General features: G+C 37.6%; 2 protein-coding genes across 3 annotated transcripts in view; both read left to right on the forward strand.

Moving 5' to 3' along the window:
- The first annotated feature begins 222 nt into the window (after positions 1-222).
- nipal3 (NIPA like domain containing 3) lies at positions 223-6,518 on the forward strand. Its single transcript, XM_044142072.1, has 11 exons — positions 223-456; positions 685-753; positions 1,095-1,266; positions 1,367-1,426; positions 2,617-2,762; positions 2,894-2,990; positions 3,110-3,245; positions 4,099-4,187; positions 4,311-4,374; positions 5,266-5,360; positions 5,448-6,518. Exons 1-11 carry the CDS (start codon positions 421-423, stop codon positions 5,633-5,635), a joined length of 1,152 nt encoding a protein of 383 aa, XP_043998007.1. The 5' UTR covers positions 223-420; the 3' UTR covers positions 5,636-6,518.
- Positions 6,519-7,305: 787 nt separating this feature from the next.
- Positions 7,306-21,461, forward strand: part of rcan3 (regulator of calcineurin 3) — a 41,643-nt gene continuing 27,487 nt past the window's right edge. Inside the window, exons 1-2 of one of the 2 annotated variants that reach the window (XM_044142073.1) lie at positions 7,306-7,498; positions 8,504-8,751. In XM_044142073.1, coding sequence (XP_043998008.1) covers positions 8,542-8,751 — 210 coding nt within the window. In that variant the 5' untranslated portion in view covers positions 7,306-7,498; positions 8,504-8,541. Of the gene's footprint in view, positions 7,716-8,503; positions 8,752-21,461 lie in introns of both variants that reach the window. The other variant, XM_044142074.1, reaches the window with a different exon arrangement.

Consider the following 21,461-nt stretch of genomic DNA (forward strand, 5'->3'; position numbering starts at 1 on the left):
AAGACCCCGGGCCGGGAATCAAACCCAGGACCTTCTTGCTGCAAGGCAACACTTCTCCCAACTGCACCACTGTGCAGCCCAAGCTAGAACACATTTTAAAATTTAATAATAATAATAATAATAATAATAATCTTTTAAGTTGTTGCTCAGGTTATGCCCGCCCGGTGCGCCGGCTGCCTCTCTGGCTGGTGAATGGTGCGATTCCTCTGTGTGCGTCAGTTCGTAGCCAAAAGCAGCTGAAGTTAGTCCCCGGAAGTGAGATGCTTTTCGCCCCGAATATGGTGTCTCCTTTATTATCACGACAGAAAATCCAAAAATGAGCAATAGATATTTTATATCAAACAGGAAACAGCGGGAATATTTAACTGTCTGAATGTTCATTGTACGTGATATGAAAAAGCGCCTCTGAAAGTTACAAATATGGACACTCAAACAGAACAAGGAGACTCCTACACGGTGAGACAGCTTCCATTGTAACCATCATTTGTTACTAAAGAGTTGCTTTGTTATCTATTAGTGGTGCTAAAAAGAAACCCGGTTTTGCTAACTGCTACAATGTAACTGGCTACTGAAGGTAGAATGGTGGAAACAATAAACTGAATTTCAGAAGCGACTTTCTGTTGTCTTGTTGTTATGATGTGAACATTTCTGTATCCTAACTGAACTGATCACTTTGTTTTTCAGGATAATCTCATCGGGACATTATTAGCCATCTTTGGAAGTGTGATTGTCAGCATCTCTCTCAGTATTCAGGTAGTTTCTGTTTACACTTCGCCACTAAAAGCGTTATAAATCATCTGTTTCATAATTATAATCCAGACAGGAGCTTTTAATTTCCACCGTGCCATGCCCTCTTCTGTTTTCTGATGCATGTCTGACTGCATAACCCTCAGGGAAAGGCTGTGTTTGCTGAATATTTATCCAATACACAGTCACGTGGTCATCATGCGTCACTCTCATTGTGTTGCTTACCATCCCATCTGCATTTCTTTTATTGGGTGAAACTGTTTCACAATTTGCTTTAAGCTCTTTCTGTCAGATTCCTGCAAGGTGTTTGTGTTGCTTTAAATTCCCTGTTTTGCATTTCTTTGCAGAAGTACAGCCACGTGACACTCGCAGGAACAAAGGAGCAACGCACCTTCTACAACACCAAGACCTGGTGGTCTGGTTTCGTGTTCATCTGCGTCGGGGAGGGGGCCAACTTTGTGTCCTACGCCTTTGCCCCAATTGCTGTTGTCGCGCCCCTCAATGCCGTGTCTGTCCTGAGTGAGTATCATTCTCTAAACATTAGATAAAATGTGAAAACATTCAGATTTATACCTTAAATTGTACCAAAAACTTTTTTTTTTTTGCTAATGTTTTGCAGCAAGCTCAATTTTGGGTTTTTTATTCCTGAGAGAAAAATCTAAAGCAAAGGACTTTGCAAGTAAGTAGAACAAAGGTTATGCAGCTGCACAGATAACTCATGCAAATATTTCAGATCTGCTGCTTTTTTATGTAAATCTAATTGCCCTTTCTTCTATTCTTCTGCCAAGGTATTTTTTTGTTATGTGTAAATTTTATTTGGAGTTTCAGTGAAGGTGAACAACTCAAATCTGACCTTTCAGACACACTTAACAGTTTATTAAATTACTTTGGAAATATCCTCAACTGACCTTCTATGCAACCCTAAAGTCCAATATTTGTTGAATTACCTCTTATATTGGTGCTCCTTTTTTTCTTTTGAATTTTGAAATTCAGAAAAACTTTTCCAGTAATTCATCATAAGTCAACTTTTGATTTGTGTTCAATGTGTAAACTTTAAAATGCCGATAAATATGTCAAGCTATGTTGTTGTTGTTTTTTTATTGATTGTGCGACCAAATACCAGCAAGAAGGAAGTTTTACGTTTTCAGATGGGATCAGGTTGTTTTGCAGAGCTTTTATTCCCTTAATAAGGAAATTAATTTTAAAAAATTACTTTTTTGTATTTTCTTGTGTTTTATTTGCCTGATATTTATATTTTTCTTACCAATAAATGCATCAAAAATCAAATTGGTTGGAGTACAAATAGGGGTGGGTGATAAGGACTTAGAATTTTATTCTGATATTCTGTGGTACTATTGTGATAATAATAAAGAAAAATCCTATTTGTTACTTATTTTTTATGATTAAAAAAACTGTTTCTCTTTTAGGTAACTGTATGGCTGAGCCTGCATTCATACCACCACATATACAAATATTATCCATGGAAAACATTATTTTCTGAAATAGGCTTTTTTACGAGGCCACATACTTTAAAAGTGTGATTTATATCCCTAAACCATAAAAACTAATTACACTATTTTCAAATTTACTGATATTTTTTGATGCTCCTGTGGAACTAAGATTGGCGAAAATAGCAAAAATAACATTTCTGATCATACTGGAATTTTTTTTTCATTATTTACAACCAATCACTGAAATTTATCATGTCAATGAATCAAAGGTCTTATACTAAGAAACCTAATTATTAATAAACAAAACGATAAATGCCCACCCCTAAGTGCAAATACTGCAGCAGTTTAAACCTTTAATTCCTCTCCAGTCTGACTTGGCAGATTGTTTGAAGTGATTTCTGTTTGTTTGTGTTTTCAGAGAACTATGGGCTGGCCTTCCTGGGCTACATCTTCATTATAGGAGGAACGTATCTGTTTGTGTCATTTGGTCCAAACTCTCATGAGAAACTCCAAGCAGGGAACATTGTGAAGCATCTTGTTGGATGGCCTGTTCTCCTGTATATGGTGAGATATTTCCTGTAAATCATTAGCTAATATTCTGTAAACTGATGTGGTTTTTATCTTGGAGTCTTTCAGTCCGGCACAGTTGATTTTTGGTGTATTTCTGTATTAATTTAATGTTTTCATCCTGACAGCTTCTGGAGATTATCGCATTCTGCCTGTTGTTGTACTTCTACAAACAGCACAATGCTAACTACCTTGTTGTTATTCTGCTGCTGGTGGCTTTACTGGGTGAGTTTCCTCCTGTCTTTAAAATCTAGCTTTATTCACACTTAACTGGAATAAGAATACAGATGTTGAGTTTTTATTTTATTTTATTTGTTTAATCTTCTGCTTGTCTTGTGGAACAGGCTCGGTCACAGTCATTACAGTCAAGGCGGTTTCTGGGATGCTGCTCCTGACTCTGGAGGGCTCCATGCAGCTCGACTACCCCATCTTCAGCGTCATGTTTGTGTGCATGGTGGCGTCTGTCATCTTCCAGGCCAGGTGAGAGGCAGAGACGTCGAAAATCATCAAAATCCACTAGTCTTTGTTACAGTTTGTGTTTGTGGCTGTAGGTTTGTGACGATAAGTTTACTAGACAATAAATTGTCCAAAAGGTTATTGTGATAAATGAAAGTATTCCCATTTTCAGACCCTTTTCAAGTAATATAATCACAATGATGCGGGTACATCCTCTCAAAGATCAATAAACTTTAATTTATAACCAACTGGGAGACATTTTAGATAAACAAAACAACTGAAAGAAGAAATAAAGTGTTTGTGTCTACTTTCTATTCTAAAAATCTTATTACACTTCAAATAAAATCAAACTAACTTATAAGCAACTTTTCAACAAGATATAAAAGCTTGTTTTAAGTAATAAATATTTATTATTGATTTTTTTTAAAAGTACTAGTTCCATCAGCAGATTTTTACTCTTATAGCAAAACATCTTTTTCATATTTTAAATTAAACTCTAACATTTTTAATCAACATTAATGCTTATGTTAAGACTTAAAACGAGCTCATATCTTGTGCTGAAAAGTTACTTGTAAGTTAGTTTTGTCTCAGTTGAAGTGTGCTAAGATATCTGCACTAGAAAGTTAGACCAAAACTATTAAAGAGTTTGTGTTTTTGCAGCGAATACATCCTGAAATCTCTATAGATAAAATTTCCCTTCAATAAAAAAAGAGTCTAGTTAAGATTGATGCACCAGACTGAATTGTTCTTTGACATGAGAAAAGCAATCATAAAAATGGAAATTATCGAGCTTGTTTTGATTTATTAATTTATTCCAAATTGCTACAGGGTTATGTGGTTGGTTTGAAATCTGTTGGGCCTGCTGCTCTCTTCTCAGGTTTCTTTCCCAGGCTTGTAATCTTCATGACCCCTCGCTGGCCGCCTGCGTCAACTACATCTTCTCCACCGTCTCTGCAGTGGTAGCTGGTGAGTTGCAGCTTCTTTGGGCCTGTAAACATGAGTCTAGAAATAAAATCTAACAACATCTGCTTCAGCTGCTCTCCTTTCAGTCACAACACGTCTGAGAACTTCTCCTCTTTTCATCCACAGGAGCCGTTTTCTACTTGGAGTTTCAGAAGGAAGATGTTCTTCACATCTGCATGTTTCTCCTTGGGTCAGTGGCAGTGTTCAGTATTCATACACTTTTTGAAGATTGCATTTTTGGAATCAATTCAATCTTCGCCAAATATTTTCACCAACGCATTTTTTTGTGTCAGCACATCCAAAGCATATTTTATAGTTTCTATTTATTTGAACTTTGAATTCAGATCAACTTTATCATGGAATAGTAGGTCTGGCTGCAAATTTTTAATTCTGAGAATAAAGTCACAATTCCACAATAAAACAGTCTCAGTGCAAGAATAAATTCTTACAACAATAAGGTCGAATAAATGCGTAAATAAAGAAAAAAGTCATAATATTGGGAGAATAAAGTAACAATTTTATGACAACTCCAACATGAAAAATAGCAAATTAAAATAAGGAATGTTGAGAATCTTGTGAAGTTATACATTGGCATCGGATTTACAGATAAAGAAATAATTAATCTTCTAAACACATTATGCACAAATATGCCTGTGGATGTTGTCATAAACATGCCGAACCCATAGGGGGCGGTGTAGCACAAAGCTGCTCTTATGTCACCCAATTAGATTGTGTCAAAACAACCATGACTTCCTGTTAAGTTAATAGGATGTTAATTTGTGTGTACAGAAATATTGGTTGAAGTATAAAGTTATTAAAACACAAGATGATGTTGATTGGGATTCATGTCAAGTTTGTGGATTTATTTCTGCATTATTTGTTGCACACTGTAATGCACAAGACTAGCGATGGGCAGTCTTGGGTTTGTGGCACATTTCATAACGGTGCTGAGACTGTTGCTTTGTCACTTACAGCGACATCTGCTGGATTTAGAAAGTCATTGCAGGCAAATTAAGATTTCACCAGAGAGAACCTACCAATCTATAAGAAAATAAGATTTTTATGTTTTATTTTTGAGCAGGTCTGCACTCTGTTTCCTCGGCGTCTTTCTCGTCACCAAATCCAGGAAGAAGGCGAAGATCTTTGAGCCGTACGTCACCATGGATGTGGCTAACGGTTTGTATTAAAACCAAACTTTAAACTCTACATTTGTGAAAGTCAGGACACGTTTTATCTTCTTATTTACACATCTTTTCTGCTCAGGCGTGCCAACCATTCATGACAACGGCCTTGTTGTTCAGCCGGACTTTAACAGCTCTTTCTCCTACGGCGCTTTGGTCAACAACGACGGCGTGGCGCCGGCTACTCTACCGGTCAACCTGGAGCACCCAACTGTGACTGTGAGAGGCACCGATCTGCCTCATGGTCAGCCTGACCTAAAGAAAGATTGAAACTTATCGCTGCCTCGCATTAAAAAAAACAACTCAAATGGGTGTTTTCACCAAACCTTCTGGCCTTTAACTCTCACACATGCTTCCTGTTTTAAACCTAAGCTAGTCAGGGAAAAGCTTTTTTAATTACTGTATTAAGTCCTACAGTTGTAAACAGTGAAAATCTGCCTCAAACTTTGGGATTTACCTAATTTCAGCTTGCTCACTTCTTCCTTGGACATAATTAGCTTCTTTTGTACCATTGACGATGTTTTCTGTCTCTATCAAAGTGCATAAGGAAGTGTCTGGATGAACACAAACTGGTAAAGCTGGCTTGTCTTTGTACATATTTTAATACTGTGTTTTGAAGACATTTATTGATCTCAGAGGAACCAAAGATTGGCAGCAGAATGAAGTAACTTATTACTTTTTTATGTTGAAGTTTTGTCATCTTTGATAAACTCGATCAGCAGCGAGATACAGTATATAAACCTTTTTATTCCAAGGGCTACCCGGCACACTCGTCTGTTCTTCCAGTAAATGTACAAACTTATCAAACTTCAGGGTTTTGACCAAACAGTGTAACGTTGTAGCTGTACAGTTTAAGTGTCTTTACTTTGAAAAACTGCCTCTGACTGTTTTAAATGAAGTTTAAACTGCCTCTTCTTGTTGGGACCAGTTTCCCAGTTTGACCACTGTGTTTAAGTTACTGTGATGTATTTATGAACGCTGTCTGGTTTTAATGTACATTTTTAAAATGAAGTTTGTTGCTGGATAAATTCAGGGTAAGTGCATGATGATGGTGACTGTTAACTGTTGGTGTTTGAATGAACATCAAGCTTGAATATTATTCAAGGTATTTATGTAATTTAACCAAATAAGGGAAATAAAAAGCATAATTTTTGTCATAGTTTAAATTTTTCTAAGCACATTTTAAATAGCGCTTGTGGCATGTTTGAAAGTTATTTATTTAGGGTTTACTCTTCCTTCTTCACATTTTGTATTTAATTCCTTATAATTGAACCAACATAGCTAAAAGTCTTCAAACATATTTTATGAAATATGAATACCAGTGCAGTTTCTCTCAGTAAATGTTCTGCCACTTGATTAAAAATATAAATTGCTTGTAAAATCCTTACATTTTATTCACACAAAATGCATTTGTGGCGTATAGATTTAAACCTTTTGGATCTGGACAATTCCAGATGTGAGATTTGAGACTTCAGAGAAGCTTATGCAGAAGTATGCAGGGATTATTGGCTAAATTTAAGTTTCATTGTGAGAAACGCTTAAAGTAAATCAAATTGTCTGCATTTTCTTTTAGTAATTGGTTTTATTTTGGTTCGTGGACTTGCAAGATGCATAAATCTTAAAAGTGGATTGTCAGTTTTAACATAAATATCCCTCTGGATAACTGAACAGGTGGATCCTGCAAAGTGTGATCAGCCTGTAAACATTTAAGCACGTTAAGCTCATCTTAACTCAGCGGGAGGAGCAGTGGACAGATTTAACAGTTTACTGCTGTGACTCACTGAGACGTCCTTGCCGGGTATTTAAAGCCGTTTGCAGCAGAGCCACTTTCTGCCCCACGGCCTCCACCAATCTTGCTGCGGAGCGTCCTCCCCTTCGCGGCGGCCTGATTGGTCGCTGCGGGCCGCCGTCGGCGTTTCATTGGTTCCACCTGCGCATGGCAGCGCCGGAGGAGTTTGCGCCGTGACCATGCCCCCAATGATAATCCACGGGCAACAAACACCCACGCAACTGACGGCATCAACAAAAATAACAGCATCACCAATCCGATTGACTCAGAAAAGTGACGGAAAGATTCTGGTTTCCTTCCGTTTGTGATGGAGGGTTCTGGTCGCGTTCACTGACAGCGGTTCGGTGAGTGGTGGCGATGACAGGAGCATTTGGATCTGGCGCGATCAGAACAGGAACTTCACGCGAATTAGTTCAAACTTTGAGCTGCTGAAGTGTCACTTTTAACTAAAATCAAAACGCTTCCGAGAAACAACCTGTCAGTCTCATTTCCGCTTGTCACCGCCGTGCAGAAGTTACTCGTTTTGGAGGATTCCTCGCTGCACTCCTGGCTTTATTTTAGGTATTTAAGGACAGTAATGGTTTGATTCAAAGGTTGCATTGAAATCCGTTCTTGTTATTTTAAACCGCGTCCTTCTGGTGCGTTTAGTCGTGTTGTAGTTCCTAAAATATTGATGAGCGTTGTTTTGAGGAATTTTAGTTTGTACCACTAGGTGGCACTCCACTCTAAAGCCAACGTTGGCATTTCTGTTCTAATGAAAGTAATGGGGTCAGGTAGCATCCAACGTTTCTCCTTTATGGCAGGAGTGTCAAACTCATTTTTATTTTGTGCCATATCAAAAATCTGAATGTTCTTTTAGGGCCGGTTGTGCCAGAATGTGTTGATAAAACCAATTAAACTATTAAAATACCAGTTAACAGCTGTTCTTCCAAGATTTTGTGATGCCTAATTGCTTTTGTGCAACCAAAATTATAGATTTTGTGGTGCCAATTTAGAAATGTTTGTAAGGAATTTTATTACTCGCCATATGAATTATGGACTGTAACTTGACCATCCATCATCCATACTTTCTCTGTGTGGTAATCAGGTTGTTATCTTTTGCAGATTTTCTGTTTAGGTTCCTCTTGCAAATGAGATTATTATCAAAAAGTTCTTCACTCACAGTAGTTAAATCAAATGCATCAAAGTCCCACTATTAGCAAAGCAGCAGAATAACTGAAAAAGTAAAACTTTGGTTTTTGAAACCTGCTGCAAAATATACTGGATCTGATAAAATGACAAACAAATCCGTTTTTTTCACCTCTTCCTTCTCACTTTCACACATTTTAATCTCTTGTTTTATTTTGTAGCTTCAGCAGCAAATGAAATAAAAAGGAAAAGATCCAGGATGCTGCGGGAGAACTTTAAGGCCTGGAGCAACGGGTCAGAAGCTTACAGCAGCGATCCCGAGGAGGATGATGAGGAGGAAGAGGACATGGTGTTCGGCGAGAGCGACCAGGATGGCGTGACGGATGAGATGATGGACCTGAGCGACCTTCCCACCGCACTCTTCGCATGCAGCGTCCATGACGCTGTGTTTGAGGAGGACATGCACAGGGTGAGCCGCTGCTTTCTGCTCCACATTTCTGCATGTGTGTGTGTGTGTGTGTGTTTGAGTCAGTGCATCAATTTATTCATGTCTGAGTCTTCTCTTCTGCTGTTTTAGTCGATCTAAGATTGAAAATCCCAGCAACACGTGCGTGGTGTTACTCAGAGCTTATGCTGCTGTCTCAAGCTGCCCTGCTGATCACATACGCATGCACACACACACACCACTACACACACACCTGATGCTGCTAAAATTTATTTAGCAGGAGGCATGAATGCAGGTCAGCGGATTACAACATGACTTGCACACAATCACGAGCCACATTCAGGTCTTAATCCATCTGTCAGTGGATATCATTCCACCATCAGCCCAGGCTGCATGTTATTCATCCTCAATTATGTCTGCTGTAGATTTCTCTGCAGGCTTCGTGTACAAACCCACGCACATGCATGTTACAAACAGATTTCTGTCTCTTGAAGATGGTTTTTTTTTGGAGGGGTGGGGGGTTGTCACAGCTTGATCAAACTCCTGAAGCAGGAAGCTTCGGGATCATTGGATCCCGTTTTCTGGAGGAGGATGCAAAAGAAAGTACTTGTAATTTTCTGCCCTCTAATCTAATTATGCTGTCCTGAGATTCGTCATCCTTCCAGCTGGCATCCTTAGACCTCTTCTCTTTCTGTCAGGTCCATCCGTCTCTCCAGCTCGCCTCCCGCATGACAATATCTCTCGTTAACTTTCCTCCTCCTCTCCTTGATTGATCCACTTTTTGTTGAAATACAAAGCAGAAAGGCTAATTTTGGCTCTTGCACAGAATCCCTTTAACTGAATCCCTCCTGCTTTGTGAGGTTGCTGTTTATTCGCTCGTTGCTCCCAGCCGTGGCGCCTTCCTCTCCCCCGTTCCCTCCACTTGTTTCGCCTTCTCACTTCATTACGATTCACGCTCCGGCTTTTAAGTGGAAATGACGCCCACACACACACTTCAGGTAGAAACATGTCAATGGAGAATGCTCTGTATGTTTTAGTCAAACATGCTGCTCTAAAAAAAGAACTTGAGACATTTATTCAAACTTGGTAAACGAGGACAGCAAGCAGGGATGAGAAATGCAAAAACACTAAATCTTACAGAATATTTTGGTTTAGCTTCTAGTGCAAATATCTTGGAATAAGACAAAACGAACCATTTGCACAGGCAGATTATTTTACTTATAAAAAGAGACTTTTCACATTTTAGATTGGAATAATCTGACATTAGATCAATATGAAGGAATTACTGACTTAAAACAAGCTACTTTTCTGTTAGTTTGGTCTTGTTTTCAGTATAGTAAGACAAAAAAACTGCTTGGTAAGATTTAGTGATTTTGCAGTGAGGACATACAGTTGAAACCAGAAGTTTCCATAAACTGTATAAACAGACACATGCAGTTTATTTTTCTCACATCTGAAGGTAAATCAGACCAAACTTCTCTTGTTTTTGGTCCGTTGGAATCACCTGAGCCTCCTTTCAGAGCAGTTGGACGTCCCCTTCATGTCTGTGAACCAGATTTGTTCAGCTCTACAAATCTCTAACTGATTTCTTGACTTATTTATGTTGTTGTGTCAAACAAGAAAACAGTTTGCTCCAGGAGTGACCTAAAATCCACCCTATTAACTCAGACGAGTCAGTTCAGTTAACCTTACATAACTTTCTAAAGCCGTGACATCATCATCTGAGATAATAATCATCCTGTGTAAAATTTTGATTTTGAAGATGTTAAATAATAGATATGTGACATATTCTCTCTGGTTTTGTCTGATTTAACTCCAGACAGATTTTTTAAAAGTATTATTGCTGGTTTAAAGTGTAAAAGAACATATTGAAGATGTTTTTGGCTTCACTCTCTTCAATGCTTTCCTGTTTGCTAAAACATCTAGTCAGTTTCTTCTGTGATGAGCAAGAACATTGCAACCTACATATTTTGTTTGTTTTTTGTTGTTGTTGTTGTTGTCTTTGGGCTCTTGGCTTTCTTCCAACAGAGACATTACCTTCTGTGTTTACTCTCAAAAGGCTGCATGCAGGCAGGAGGACGACCTGTTTCTGTAATCACTCTTTCAGAGGGAGGAAGCGAAGGGAGGGACAGGCGGCGTACGGGAAGGAGAAAGTGCCCCTGCGTCTATCAGAACTTCTTTGCACACTTTGTGTAAAAGCCTTTTTGCTTTCTTTTGCATCGGCAGTTTAATTGCATCTTTTTCTTCCCTTGACCTGCTTTGAGCTGAAACAGAGACGCCCTTAAAGTGCTCTATGTTCCAGATCCTGCATCATCCCGGTGATACACATGGGGCTGTTGCTTATTTATCCATTTACATGAACTCAAAACAGAGCTGCAGCACAACACATAATCACTTGAATTATGAACGGGGCCTTGATTATTTTTCACTTTCCTCTCCAAAATTTTATAGAAATCTTGTGGTTTTAGTTTTGTAATGTTTCAAAAGAGTCAAATATCTGGATCTCCACAGATTTTGGGAAAGTTTCTTTTACAAAAAGACGTAATTTTAATTTATACTTAATAGATTTTTTTGTGCTGATTTGTTATATCTTGCTGTATTTTATTCATTAATGTTTGTCCAAAACTTAAAAAAACAGAAGTTTACCCATACTAGTAAAAAAAAAACATGCAACTTTTTCCCTCACTGTCTAAAGGTAAATCAGACCAAACCTCTTTTTATAGAGTTCAAAGACAATGTTATAAAACACTGAGGAAATGTATGTAAACTGAGAGGAAAAAATGAATGTCCATTTATGTGTGTAAACTACTGATTTCCTTTATATTTTATAGCAGACTTAATTAAACATTTTCTGTGTGTTAATTTAGGATTTATTGTGTTCCTTATTTCCAGCATAATGCATCATCCCCGTAATGTTTCACTGCAGTCGGAGTTCATTCTGATTTGGACATGATGGATTTCCACAGTAAAAAGTAAGCAAGTGTCAGAGGGAAAAAAGGTGTTTGGGCAGAGCAACAAGCCAAGCTGGTTTCTGTGTTTGCTGAGACGAAGGTCAGAGAAGCCATTATAAATCGTTCCATACGGTGCCGGTGTATATCAGGCCTAATCAGCGCTGAGCAAAGCTTTCAGTGCAGCTCCTGCTTCTCTCTGGCTGAGCTTTGCTTTGTCCACAATCGGAGCAATCAACCAGCTGCAAGCGTTATGCAACATGAAGGTGTTGGTTTTTTTAATCTTACAGGCAATGAAAATCCAAAGTATTTCCAATTTAAACTCTTATATAAGTATTCTAACAAAAGGAGAAAAAATATACAGAGTATAAGCTCTCTATTTAAAAATCCTCTGTAGATACAAATGTTAAATGATTACAAATTTTATTTTTCAAGTAGTTTTTTTTATTCCTAAAAATTGTGTTTTGTGTTAATGAAGTGCCTTGAAAAGGTATTCCTACGTTACCATGTTGCAGCTAAAAACTTCAGTGTACTAAATAGTTTTTCTTATTTAATGCTGCAACGCAAAGTGACACACAATTGTGAAGTGGAAAAACAAAATCTTCAACATGTCTGACAAAAACTGCAGAAAGTCCTGCAGCTTGTTTCCGTTCAGTTCTTCTGCCTGGGATTCCCACTGAACAAAGTAAAACCTCGTTCATATGGAAAGATTTTAAAATAGTAGGTTGAATTTTTAATTTAATTTTTAAAAGGTCGTCTGGTCAGATTTTGGTCAACAACTGAATCTTCAGTTGGCACGTGGTGGTGGCAGCATCATGGGAAGCTGGTCAGAGTTGGTGGGAAAATCCACCAGCTTATTTATCCTAAGAAAATGAGCAGCTAGATGCGACAAAGGGCTTGAGACTGGAGTCAAACTAAAATCAAATCTAACAACTTTATTTATCCCAAAAAGGGAAATTCAGTTTGTAGCTGTTTGGTCAACACAGAAAGGAAAAGAGAGAGAGAAAAGGAAAAATACAGATAATTTCATGCAGGCATTTCGAGATCAGAACAAACGCTGTCAGTGCAACAAAGACTAAAAGACACTTATAAAATTAAAAACGAGCTGAATGGCTGAAGGAATAAAGGAGTTTGAGTAACGATTAGTGGCGCCCCCATGAGGTCATTAACACAAACTGAGCTCTAAGAACGTGGTCAGGCTGCCTCAGTATGGATTTATTCCTCCAAGCAGAGCTCAGGTCTAACATCTGGACTTACTGCATACTTTGACTATGCTGTTTTTATGTCCGACAGAGAGTCCATGGAGTTCACCTTCCAGCTGGACAGCAACCTTTAAAGACACGGCGAGAACTACAAATGTTTTACATCAAAACATGTGTTGGAACGGCCTAGTCAATGTCCAGAACTGAGCTGTGATTTTGTTATGAAGAATGGGGAAAAGTTTCAATTTGCAGATGGAAAAGGCACCACAGCTGTGACTGTACTGGTTCTAAAAACAACAAAGCCCACTTCTCAGATTTTTATTGGCCTTCCACTTTTACACTTTACAGCTGAATAGTTCGCTGTTTGTTCTGTAAAGATTTTTCTCTTGAAACGTCGATGTGTGCTGAATGCATGTGAGGAGCTGGACTGCTCTGGTGGACGTTGTGATGTCTGTTGATGCAGCCCGCTGTACGTACAGTTGTCGAGCAACTCAGTAAGAAAACTCCGGCACAGAATGTTCCTGAAACCTTGGGAACTAAAAATAGAAAGATAAAGGATGTGAACAGTGAGAAAGTGGCTGTGTGTGCGCATCTTATAAAGGCATGTATAGATGTGTGTGAGCATGGACAGTAGTAGTGATATGTTTGCATGTGTGAGACTATAATCTATTTTTGGTGTCGGTTCTTGGTGGGGGGAGAGCGGGTGCTTGGCAGACTGAAGGTCAGACGTAATGCGGTGGAGAGTGAGCGAACGCCCCTGGCCTCCTGCTCCTGCAGCGGCCTGGATATTATTCTGGTGTGCTGAGCGACCCACTGCGCTTATTTTTCCTTTATTTGTTACATACAAGGAAGCAGAAAGCAATTTCAGCCAAGTTGACAGCAGTAGATGGAACAATGCGACTAAACCGAGATCCTGACAACCTTTTTGATTTTCTCTTTTTTTTCTCTCTCTCTCGCTTCCAGCAGTGCGATTAATAATGGTCACTATCTGCAGCGCATGAATCATTTTTTAATTAAAGATGTTTTGCTGAAGATAATTAAAGTGGTTAAAGCAAATGTTATCTCTAGTTTCGTCTATTAAGGTGAAACAATATTCACCTTAATCATATGCCTCAAACCAGCCTAATGAGTTTAGTTTGCAGAAAGGAAATTCGCCCATTAAAAAAACAGAACCGAAAGAAAAGCTTATAGAGTAAAATCAAAATTAGTTTTGCATTGATATAATAAAACCAAGATAAACTTTTTAATTTTGAATTACTAATCAGGTTCACATCGTTTATCATTATTCGCGAAAGAAATTCTAATATTGAAAATAGAATTTGGATTTATAATTGTCAAGATAAAATTCAGTTATTGATTGTAAATAAAAAAAAAAAATAAAAATATGATTAAATGTCACTTTTTTTAAATAAGCAGAGTCCTAAAGAAGTTTGTTTCAAATAAGAATATTTTTCTCGTGGTTGTTGTGGTGGCATGAATGATGTGCCATCTAGTTACCTGAAAAATAAGTAATAAATAGTTTTTTAATCATAATTGTTGTTGCAATGGTACCACAAAATATCTCAATAAAACTCTTAGTGAATATTTCCCACCCCTATTGTTACAACCAGACGGCGTGCAGCGTTGTGAAAAAGTATTTCTCTTGTACACTTTCTTCAGTCCTTCCTACATTTCCTGTTTTGTTATATTTTATAAATATGTCAAAGTTTAATCTGATAAAACCACCATTTTCTGTTTAGTCAGTCAGTATTTCATACAGCTGACACATGAAATAGTTGAAATATAATGATGCGCTTCTTTTTTTAAAATTCAGCATATTATGAATTTAAAAAGACAGTCAACTCTCATGATATAACAGAAAACTCAGGTTTTAAGGAAATGCTCAATTATCAATTAACTGCTAATAGATCAATAATGTCAATCAACTTTAGATTAACTCAGTAATCCATAACTTGCATCCCTGCTTTTTCTCAACTCGGCTAATCTTTGCCTGATATGAAAACTGCTTTGATGGGCTGAAATCTGTGACAAAACTGCAAAAACAGAAGAAACGTGTGAGTAAGTAAAACTGTTTTCCACAGCGTTATAGATTAGACTCGGGGAGAAGATAAGAATAAAGCAAAGTTCAGCAGTGCATCAACAGTACGTCATGTAATGGATTTTAAATGTCAGCTGGTATCTGCTGCCTGGACTCTGTGGGTCTCTTCTCACGCTTGTTTATTTCCACTGGAAAAACACAAGTTTGCATAAAACAGGACGGGACTGTGGAATGCTTCAGCTTTAGGGCGTGTTAGCATAGCTAAAATTGTACTTAAGAAAGAGTACCATTACTTCAACATATTTTATATTTGTAAAAAGTAGCCAAGAAATTAGTCAAGAGTAAAAAAAAGTATTTGATAAAAGATCAACATGAGTATTAATCAAATTATCTATCAATCAATTTTAAAAAAATTACGTCACGAGATGGACCAAAATCTAAAGTTATGTGGAAGTGTTGGTATTTTTAAGATCAAAATGAAAATAATTTCTATAAATAATATAATTACTGAATAACAAAATCAGGCTAAAGATAAAACAATATGAGTTTAACAAAAACTAGTCAAATTTTGGCTAAAACAAGCTTGTTCTTCTTTCAGAGTACCAGATACTTTACTCAAGTAAGAGTACCAATACTTTGAAATAGTTACTCAAGTAAAAGTAAGAAGTACAAGGTAGTAAAAATACTCCTAAAGCTAATTTGTTTTTTACAAAAAGTTACTCGAGTAAATGTAACTAGTTACATCCAGCTTCATCCAAATGCAACAGTGGGAAAGTAAAAATATCACCGTTTTTGAAATATCTCCTGTTTCACAGCTCATCTATAAAACTTAGTTTTGTTTTAAACCCATTTGTTGAAAATTGAACAAATCTACATCATTATATTCGTTTCCTGCAGCTGTTTTCGTTTCCACCCTCACATCTTAATATTACAACTTATTTTTAAGATATTATTTCTGTCTCTTTGATGTTCTGTTATGACTGTTCTTCTTCAGGGCTGTTTTTGTTAAAAAAGGATGGTTTGTCTTCCACAGACCCACACTCCCACTACATGGAAGGGGCTGATTATAAAACAGCAAGATTAAGGATGCTGCCTAAGCAACTGTGGTGTTTGTTCTTTGTCATGCCTCTGTGATGCTATTTAAATCAAGATTATTTTGTGTTTCAATCAGTCCTAAAAAAGGAAAATCTTCTGTGGGTGTGCTCAAAAATAGCACTACAATAAAAAGCATGAGCTCTTATTTAACAGATGCCAGGAATAAATGGACTCTAATGAATTGAGACATAAATGCAATCATCCGGTCCATGAAATTGAAAAATGTTGCGCTGGTGATTGCTTTGCTTTTAGGCATGAAAGAGGAGAATTGAGGAGCTGAAATAAACCCACAGTGAACGGCAGGCTTACTCAGGTTGTGAGTAATAAATGACAAATTTTGGCTTAGCATGTTTTTCTTCTTTCTGTTTTGGCTGTAGAAATGCTTTAAAGGCAAAGATATCTAGATATGTTCTTCCAGTTTGTTAACTTTGATTATAGTTTTTGGTTTTGTTTGGTCACACCAGCTTGTTGCTGTTATCTTTTTGTCACTGAGGTTGTTTTTCCAGACATGTTTATCAGGAGAGAGGTGTGGAAAGTGGCGTTTAAATCAATTTCTGCCACTTGTCTCGTACAGAATAGAACTATTGATGGTGTAGTGATTTTTTTTTTTTCCTCTCTCTTCCCTCTTGTGTTTTTGCCGTTGTCGCTCTTCTTGGAGACGGAGAAACAGTCATGCGTGTCGCTGATTCAGTTTTTGTTTATTTCTGTCTCTCCACAAATCTTTCATTCATGTTATTTTCCTTCTTTTATTCATTTAAGTGAGACTCTTTGCGTCTCTCCACAATGACTCACCGGATGTCAACTGTTGTTCTAATCTGGTTGCCCTGCCCTTCCTTTCAATGCTTTGTATGCATTTTCATTTGTGTAAGAAAAAACATTTTCTTTATTTGGAATTTTACACGTCTAAAATGACGACAACTGGATAGAGCTGCAAGCTGCACATGTTCTTAAATGTATAAACATTATTTGGTCGCTTAGGTGTTGCATATTTTCTTAATATTTAAAAATGTTTTCATATACAGAGACACAAGATGCAAACTTGTGTCTCTATACATGGAAACATTTTTAAATTTGTTCTAAAATATCTACTTTAGTTAAAATACCCCTGCTGTTTAAGTTCAGAGTGTTATATTAATATTGATTATTTGTTTTATTGGCACTGTGGTTCAATCCAAAGAGAACAAAAGCTTACATAAGTGAAGTTTTAACTGCATTTGTCTCAGTTACATGTGGAAGCTGCTGCTTAATTGGTATTTCCTGTTCATTAGTGCCAAAGTTTTCACTTAGTCTGCAGACTATATTTTCCAAACTCCCTACTTGAGCTCATCAATTCCAAATATCCCAGTATTTTTAATATTTTTCTCATCCTCTGGTAAAATTCTTTCAAGTTCATTCTTCTTCTTTGTTTGCTTCCTTTGGAAAATGGGACACATTTCTCCGAGCTTTGTGTTGTCTTGGAAACTCAGAGACGGCCTCAGGTCCTTTCACGTCCAACTTACATTTCTTCTTTGTTGGTTTTTGTCATTGTAGCTGCAGAGATGTTTGCATGCGGGTCGGAGAGTGTGCCTCAGCCTGTACAAAGATTTGACCTGATTTCTAAGCAAAGCAATCAGTGGGACCATCGGCACGTGTCAGTCTGTGATGCCCCCCCACCGCCACCCCCCCACGCTCTCACAGCTATAAGGCAGCTCATCTCTGCAGCTCCTAAGCTGCTGGACCGAGTTAAAACGCCAAACAGCTGCTGGTGGCCCACCAGATGTGGGCTGTGAACCAGAAACATACTATGCTGTCAGTTCCCATGTTTCAGCCGAGTTTGTGATGACTGTAGGTGAAACAACATGGATGGCACAGATTTGTTTGTTCCAGTTCTGATCCAAAACCTCAAAAGTTCTCGCAACCCTTGAAGTTTTTTATTATTCTGTCATGTTGCCACATAAACGTAAGGGTTTTTTTTCTTGCTGTGTGTTATTGGAATTTTATTTGATGCACCAGTTCAGCTCTGGAAACAAGTGAGGCCACTTTAAATTACCAGTTTGTCTGATTTTACCCTTTTTACCAGATTGGATGGAAATTGTCAGTGAACATCAAATGTTAAGCTTTGCCAAAGATTTTTATTTAAATCCTGCTCTTAACCTTTTGAAGCATTTCAAAAAGTCAAGAGCTTTGATCTAATCAATCCTATTGTTGCTGTTGCTGTATAATATCAGCAAACTCATGGTTGTCAATAACAACCAGCCCTGTCTTTTCTGGCGTACCTCAGGTCTGTGTGCTGGGACTGCTTCTGTTTGTATCCCAGCTCTAAAACTGGGATATAACAGAAAACCTTCCTCCCAGCCCCAACAGCATGATGCTGCCTCCACCAGTTTTCACCATGGAGATAGTGTTTCAGCCGATTCCATTTGTTTTGTGGGTATTTATGTGGTTTATGGCTGAATGAAAATAGGATTAAAATACACAAAATGCATTGGGTTATATCTAGGTGTATGGGAGTAAATACATGCCACATTTTTATTTTGAAAGCCATTCATAATTTTACCTCTCACCGTGTGACTGGAAAAGTAGCTAAAATTCATTTATTATTTTAAACTGAAGATATGTTTGAACCAAAACACTGTTTTGTGCTCTTTTCGCCAAAACTGATCTTTATTTTCATTTCGTTTTTGTCTGAACTCTTTTGGCAAAAAATGACTTGGGCCCTTATTTCAGGAAGGTGACTATTTCTGAAATTAGATTCATTTTAGGCCCTTAAATATTAATTAACGAAGAGAATTTAAAGGAAAGTATCTGTGAACTTCTTATTCATTTATCTTAAAACCAAATAATTGCATGTACATGAATAATACACATGAGGAAAATAATATTTAACTAGGTGTTTGTGTGTAGCTGGACACAGAGCTTTTCTGTGTTTAGCTGTGTTTGCTACATGATGTTAAAAAAAACTAAATCAACACTTTTGACATCCTATCTTCCAGCCGTCCATAGAGAGTTTATCTCTCTATGTTTGTTGTTTTCAGCTGTGAATGAAGCTGGAAGTTTTCATGCTGACTCTTGTGCTCAGCAGAAGCACACTGACGCCTTGTTTTTGTCTCTTTCTGTTCTGTTTTTCTCTACTTTTTCGTCCTTCTATGGATGCGCACTTACTCACCTACGCTCTGTAGATGTGTCTCTCCGCCCCGCAGACATTCTTTTATCCTCCCATCCCTCTGTCTCCCCCTGGCTCCCTGTGCCTTTACTTGGCTGCTTGCTTTATAAATAGCTTGGCCTAGATTACAGCAGCTGCATTGGCGCTGGCACCGAATTGGTTTGGCTGGGCCAAGTGAGGTAAGGAGAGGCTGGTGTCAGAGCGATGGAGAACGCGCAGTTTCCTGTGTTTAGGTGTGTTTGGGTTCAGCCTCTTGAAGACCACAGGAAGCGCATACCTGCAGAGAGTCTCTGCCTTCCTGCAGCTCTCTGACTCTGAAGTTAGTTTTAAAGGTTATTGTTTTCATTTTCAGCTTGTTTTTACAGAAAGATTTGCATATTTGTCATAGTTGGGTTGTTTTTTGTTGATTTTCTCCGTTGAATACAAAATGCTTCATTGTTTCCCCTGATGCTTTGTTCGACTTTGCGTGGATTTGCATGTATGTGAGCACCATGATGATGCATAAATCAGAGCAGCATGATGATCCACTGCCCTGATTTTTATTTTTTTTTCCCCCTCCTCTGCAGAGCCTTGCTACAGAATACAAATTCTGCTTGCATCTCATCCTTTGAGTGTCTCTTCTGCATTCCTGCTTTCTTATTCTCTGTTTGTGTGCGTCATGCACGCTGCAATATACACATTTCTACCATTTTTAAAGATGCAATCCTTATTTAAGGAGCATAAACTCACGTTGACCAAAGATTTTGATGAATCCAACACATCTGTGGTGTGACATATTTTTATTTCTGTAGATTTAGTAAGAAGACTCTTGCTTTAACAGCTTCACTTGTGGGTTAGCTACTGCTTAGACAAATGGATTATACTTAAGGGAATGGTTCTATTTTATGAAATGCACTTTAGGGGTGCTGCTGGTCAGATTTTATTTCCCTTTGGCAGAAGCTGGCTTAATATATATATATATATTTTTTTTTTACTCCTCAAAGCCTTAGTGCCATCTTGTAGATAATGCAAGTTTGAAAGATTATAATTACTAAATTTAGTTTAGAAGAAAATGTAAACAGTATTTTAATTTATTACATTTCTTAAAGATGAAGTCTTCAAAAAGTACCTGAGACATAAAGAAAATGGTTCTGTAGGTTTTTGCTTTAGTTATATTTTAATTGTATGCCTTCATTGTTTTCTGATAATAAAAAGTTAACTTGTGAAATTCAGACATTCTTCAGCCAAACAAGATGTTATTAATTCTGGGGGATCCCAAGAGCTTCCCAGAGCAGCAGTGACCTACAGAGGACTCCACAACTTCCTGTACATACGGGAGATCTGCAAATACTCCCTTTAAAAACACTTATAACTGTCTATTTTAATAGTTCAAACTCAAAATATGCTTTCATATGCACAGTGGAAACTGGCTTAGCACTACCACAGGAGCTAATATGTACAGTCTTCCTTATTTTCGTTCATTGGGATGCAGTCAATTAGCGCCATGGAAAAGAAAAGGTGCTCCTGGATTGGCGGCTGTGCAACACCAGCTCATAAACATAAATTTGTTTAATGGAAACACACCAACTTTTGTTTTATTCTAATTTGGTGTTTTTTCAGCCAAATCAAAAACTGGAATGGCAACACATTTTTGCATCATGCTGGTTGGTACACAGCAGCAAAATACTTATTTGTAGAGACTGGCTTCCAGAGATCTCACATCATCACTCAGCTTGACAAAAGTTGAGTTTATAAAGGGCTTGTTGCTTCAATACCAGAATAATGTCTACTGTGGCTCTGTAAACAAACTTATTCAGTGTGATTTTAATTTCTTATGCAATGGAAATACTGCAGTTGCAAAATATATATATATATATTTTTTTTACAGTCACAGAATATCAAAAAGGTTTAGCACACATTTGTAATGGAAACTCAGCAGCACTGCATCTAGATAACCTTTTTTCTTTTGTATATTTTAGATTTGCTTTACAAAAAAAGTCTATGAATGGGCTAATTTTCCATGAATGATCGGGAGTTTCGTTCCACAGAAAAATCCATCAGGAATAGACAAATCCACAAAAATCCTGAACTGTGAATAAGCGGGGCTTCACTGCATATTCCCTTCAGTCAGTTCTGGGTCTGTCCTGGAGTCTTAAACTTAATTTTGGGGTCAGAATTCAGACAGCGCTCCTACATTTATATGTACAAGAATCTCATAGGCCTTACAAGCATTAACGGCATCCGCACTCTGCAGAATGTCCTGAGAAGTCATAAGTTTTGTTCAGACCCATGTAACGCATCACTCGGGTTCGACAATCACTTAAACTTAA

This window comes from Gambusia affinis, linkage group LG16 (assembly GCF_019740435.1).
Source record: "Gambusia affinis linkage group LG16, SWU_Gaff_1.0, whole genome shotgun sequence".
Lineage (NCBI taxonomy): Eukaryota > Metazoa > Chordata > Actinopteri > Cyprinodontiformes > Poeciliidae > Gambusia > Gambusia affinis.

Bases quoted from the DNA above. Each gene is read 5' to 3' on its own strand.
- nipal3 (XM_044142072.1), top strand. From the start codon at position 421: ATGGACACTCAAACAGAACAAGGAGACTCCTACACG. The intron at 2,991-3,109 runs GTGAGTTTCCTC...CTTGTGGAACAG, and splicing joins GCTGCTGGTGGCTTTACTGG to GCTCGGTCACAGTCATTACA. The intron at 5,361-5,447 runs GTTTGTATTAAA...TTTTCTGCTCAG, and splicing joins CACCATGGATGTGGCTAACG to GCGTGCCAACCATTCATGAC.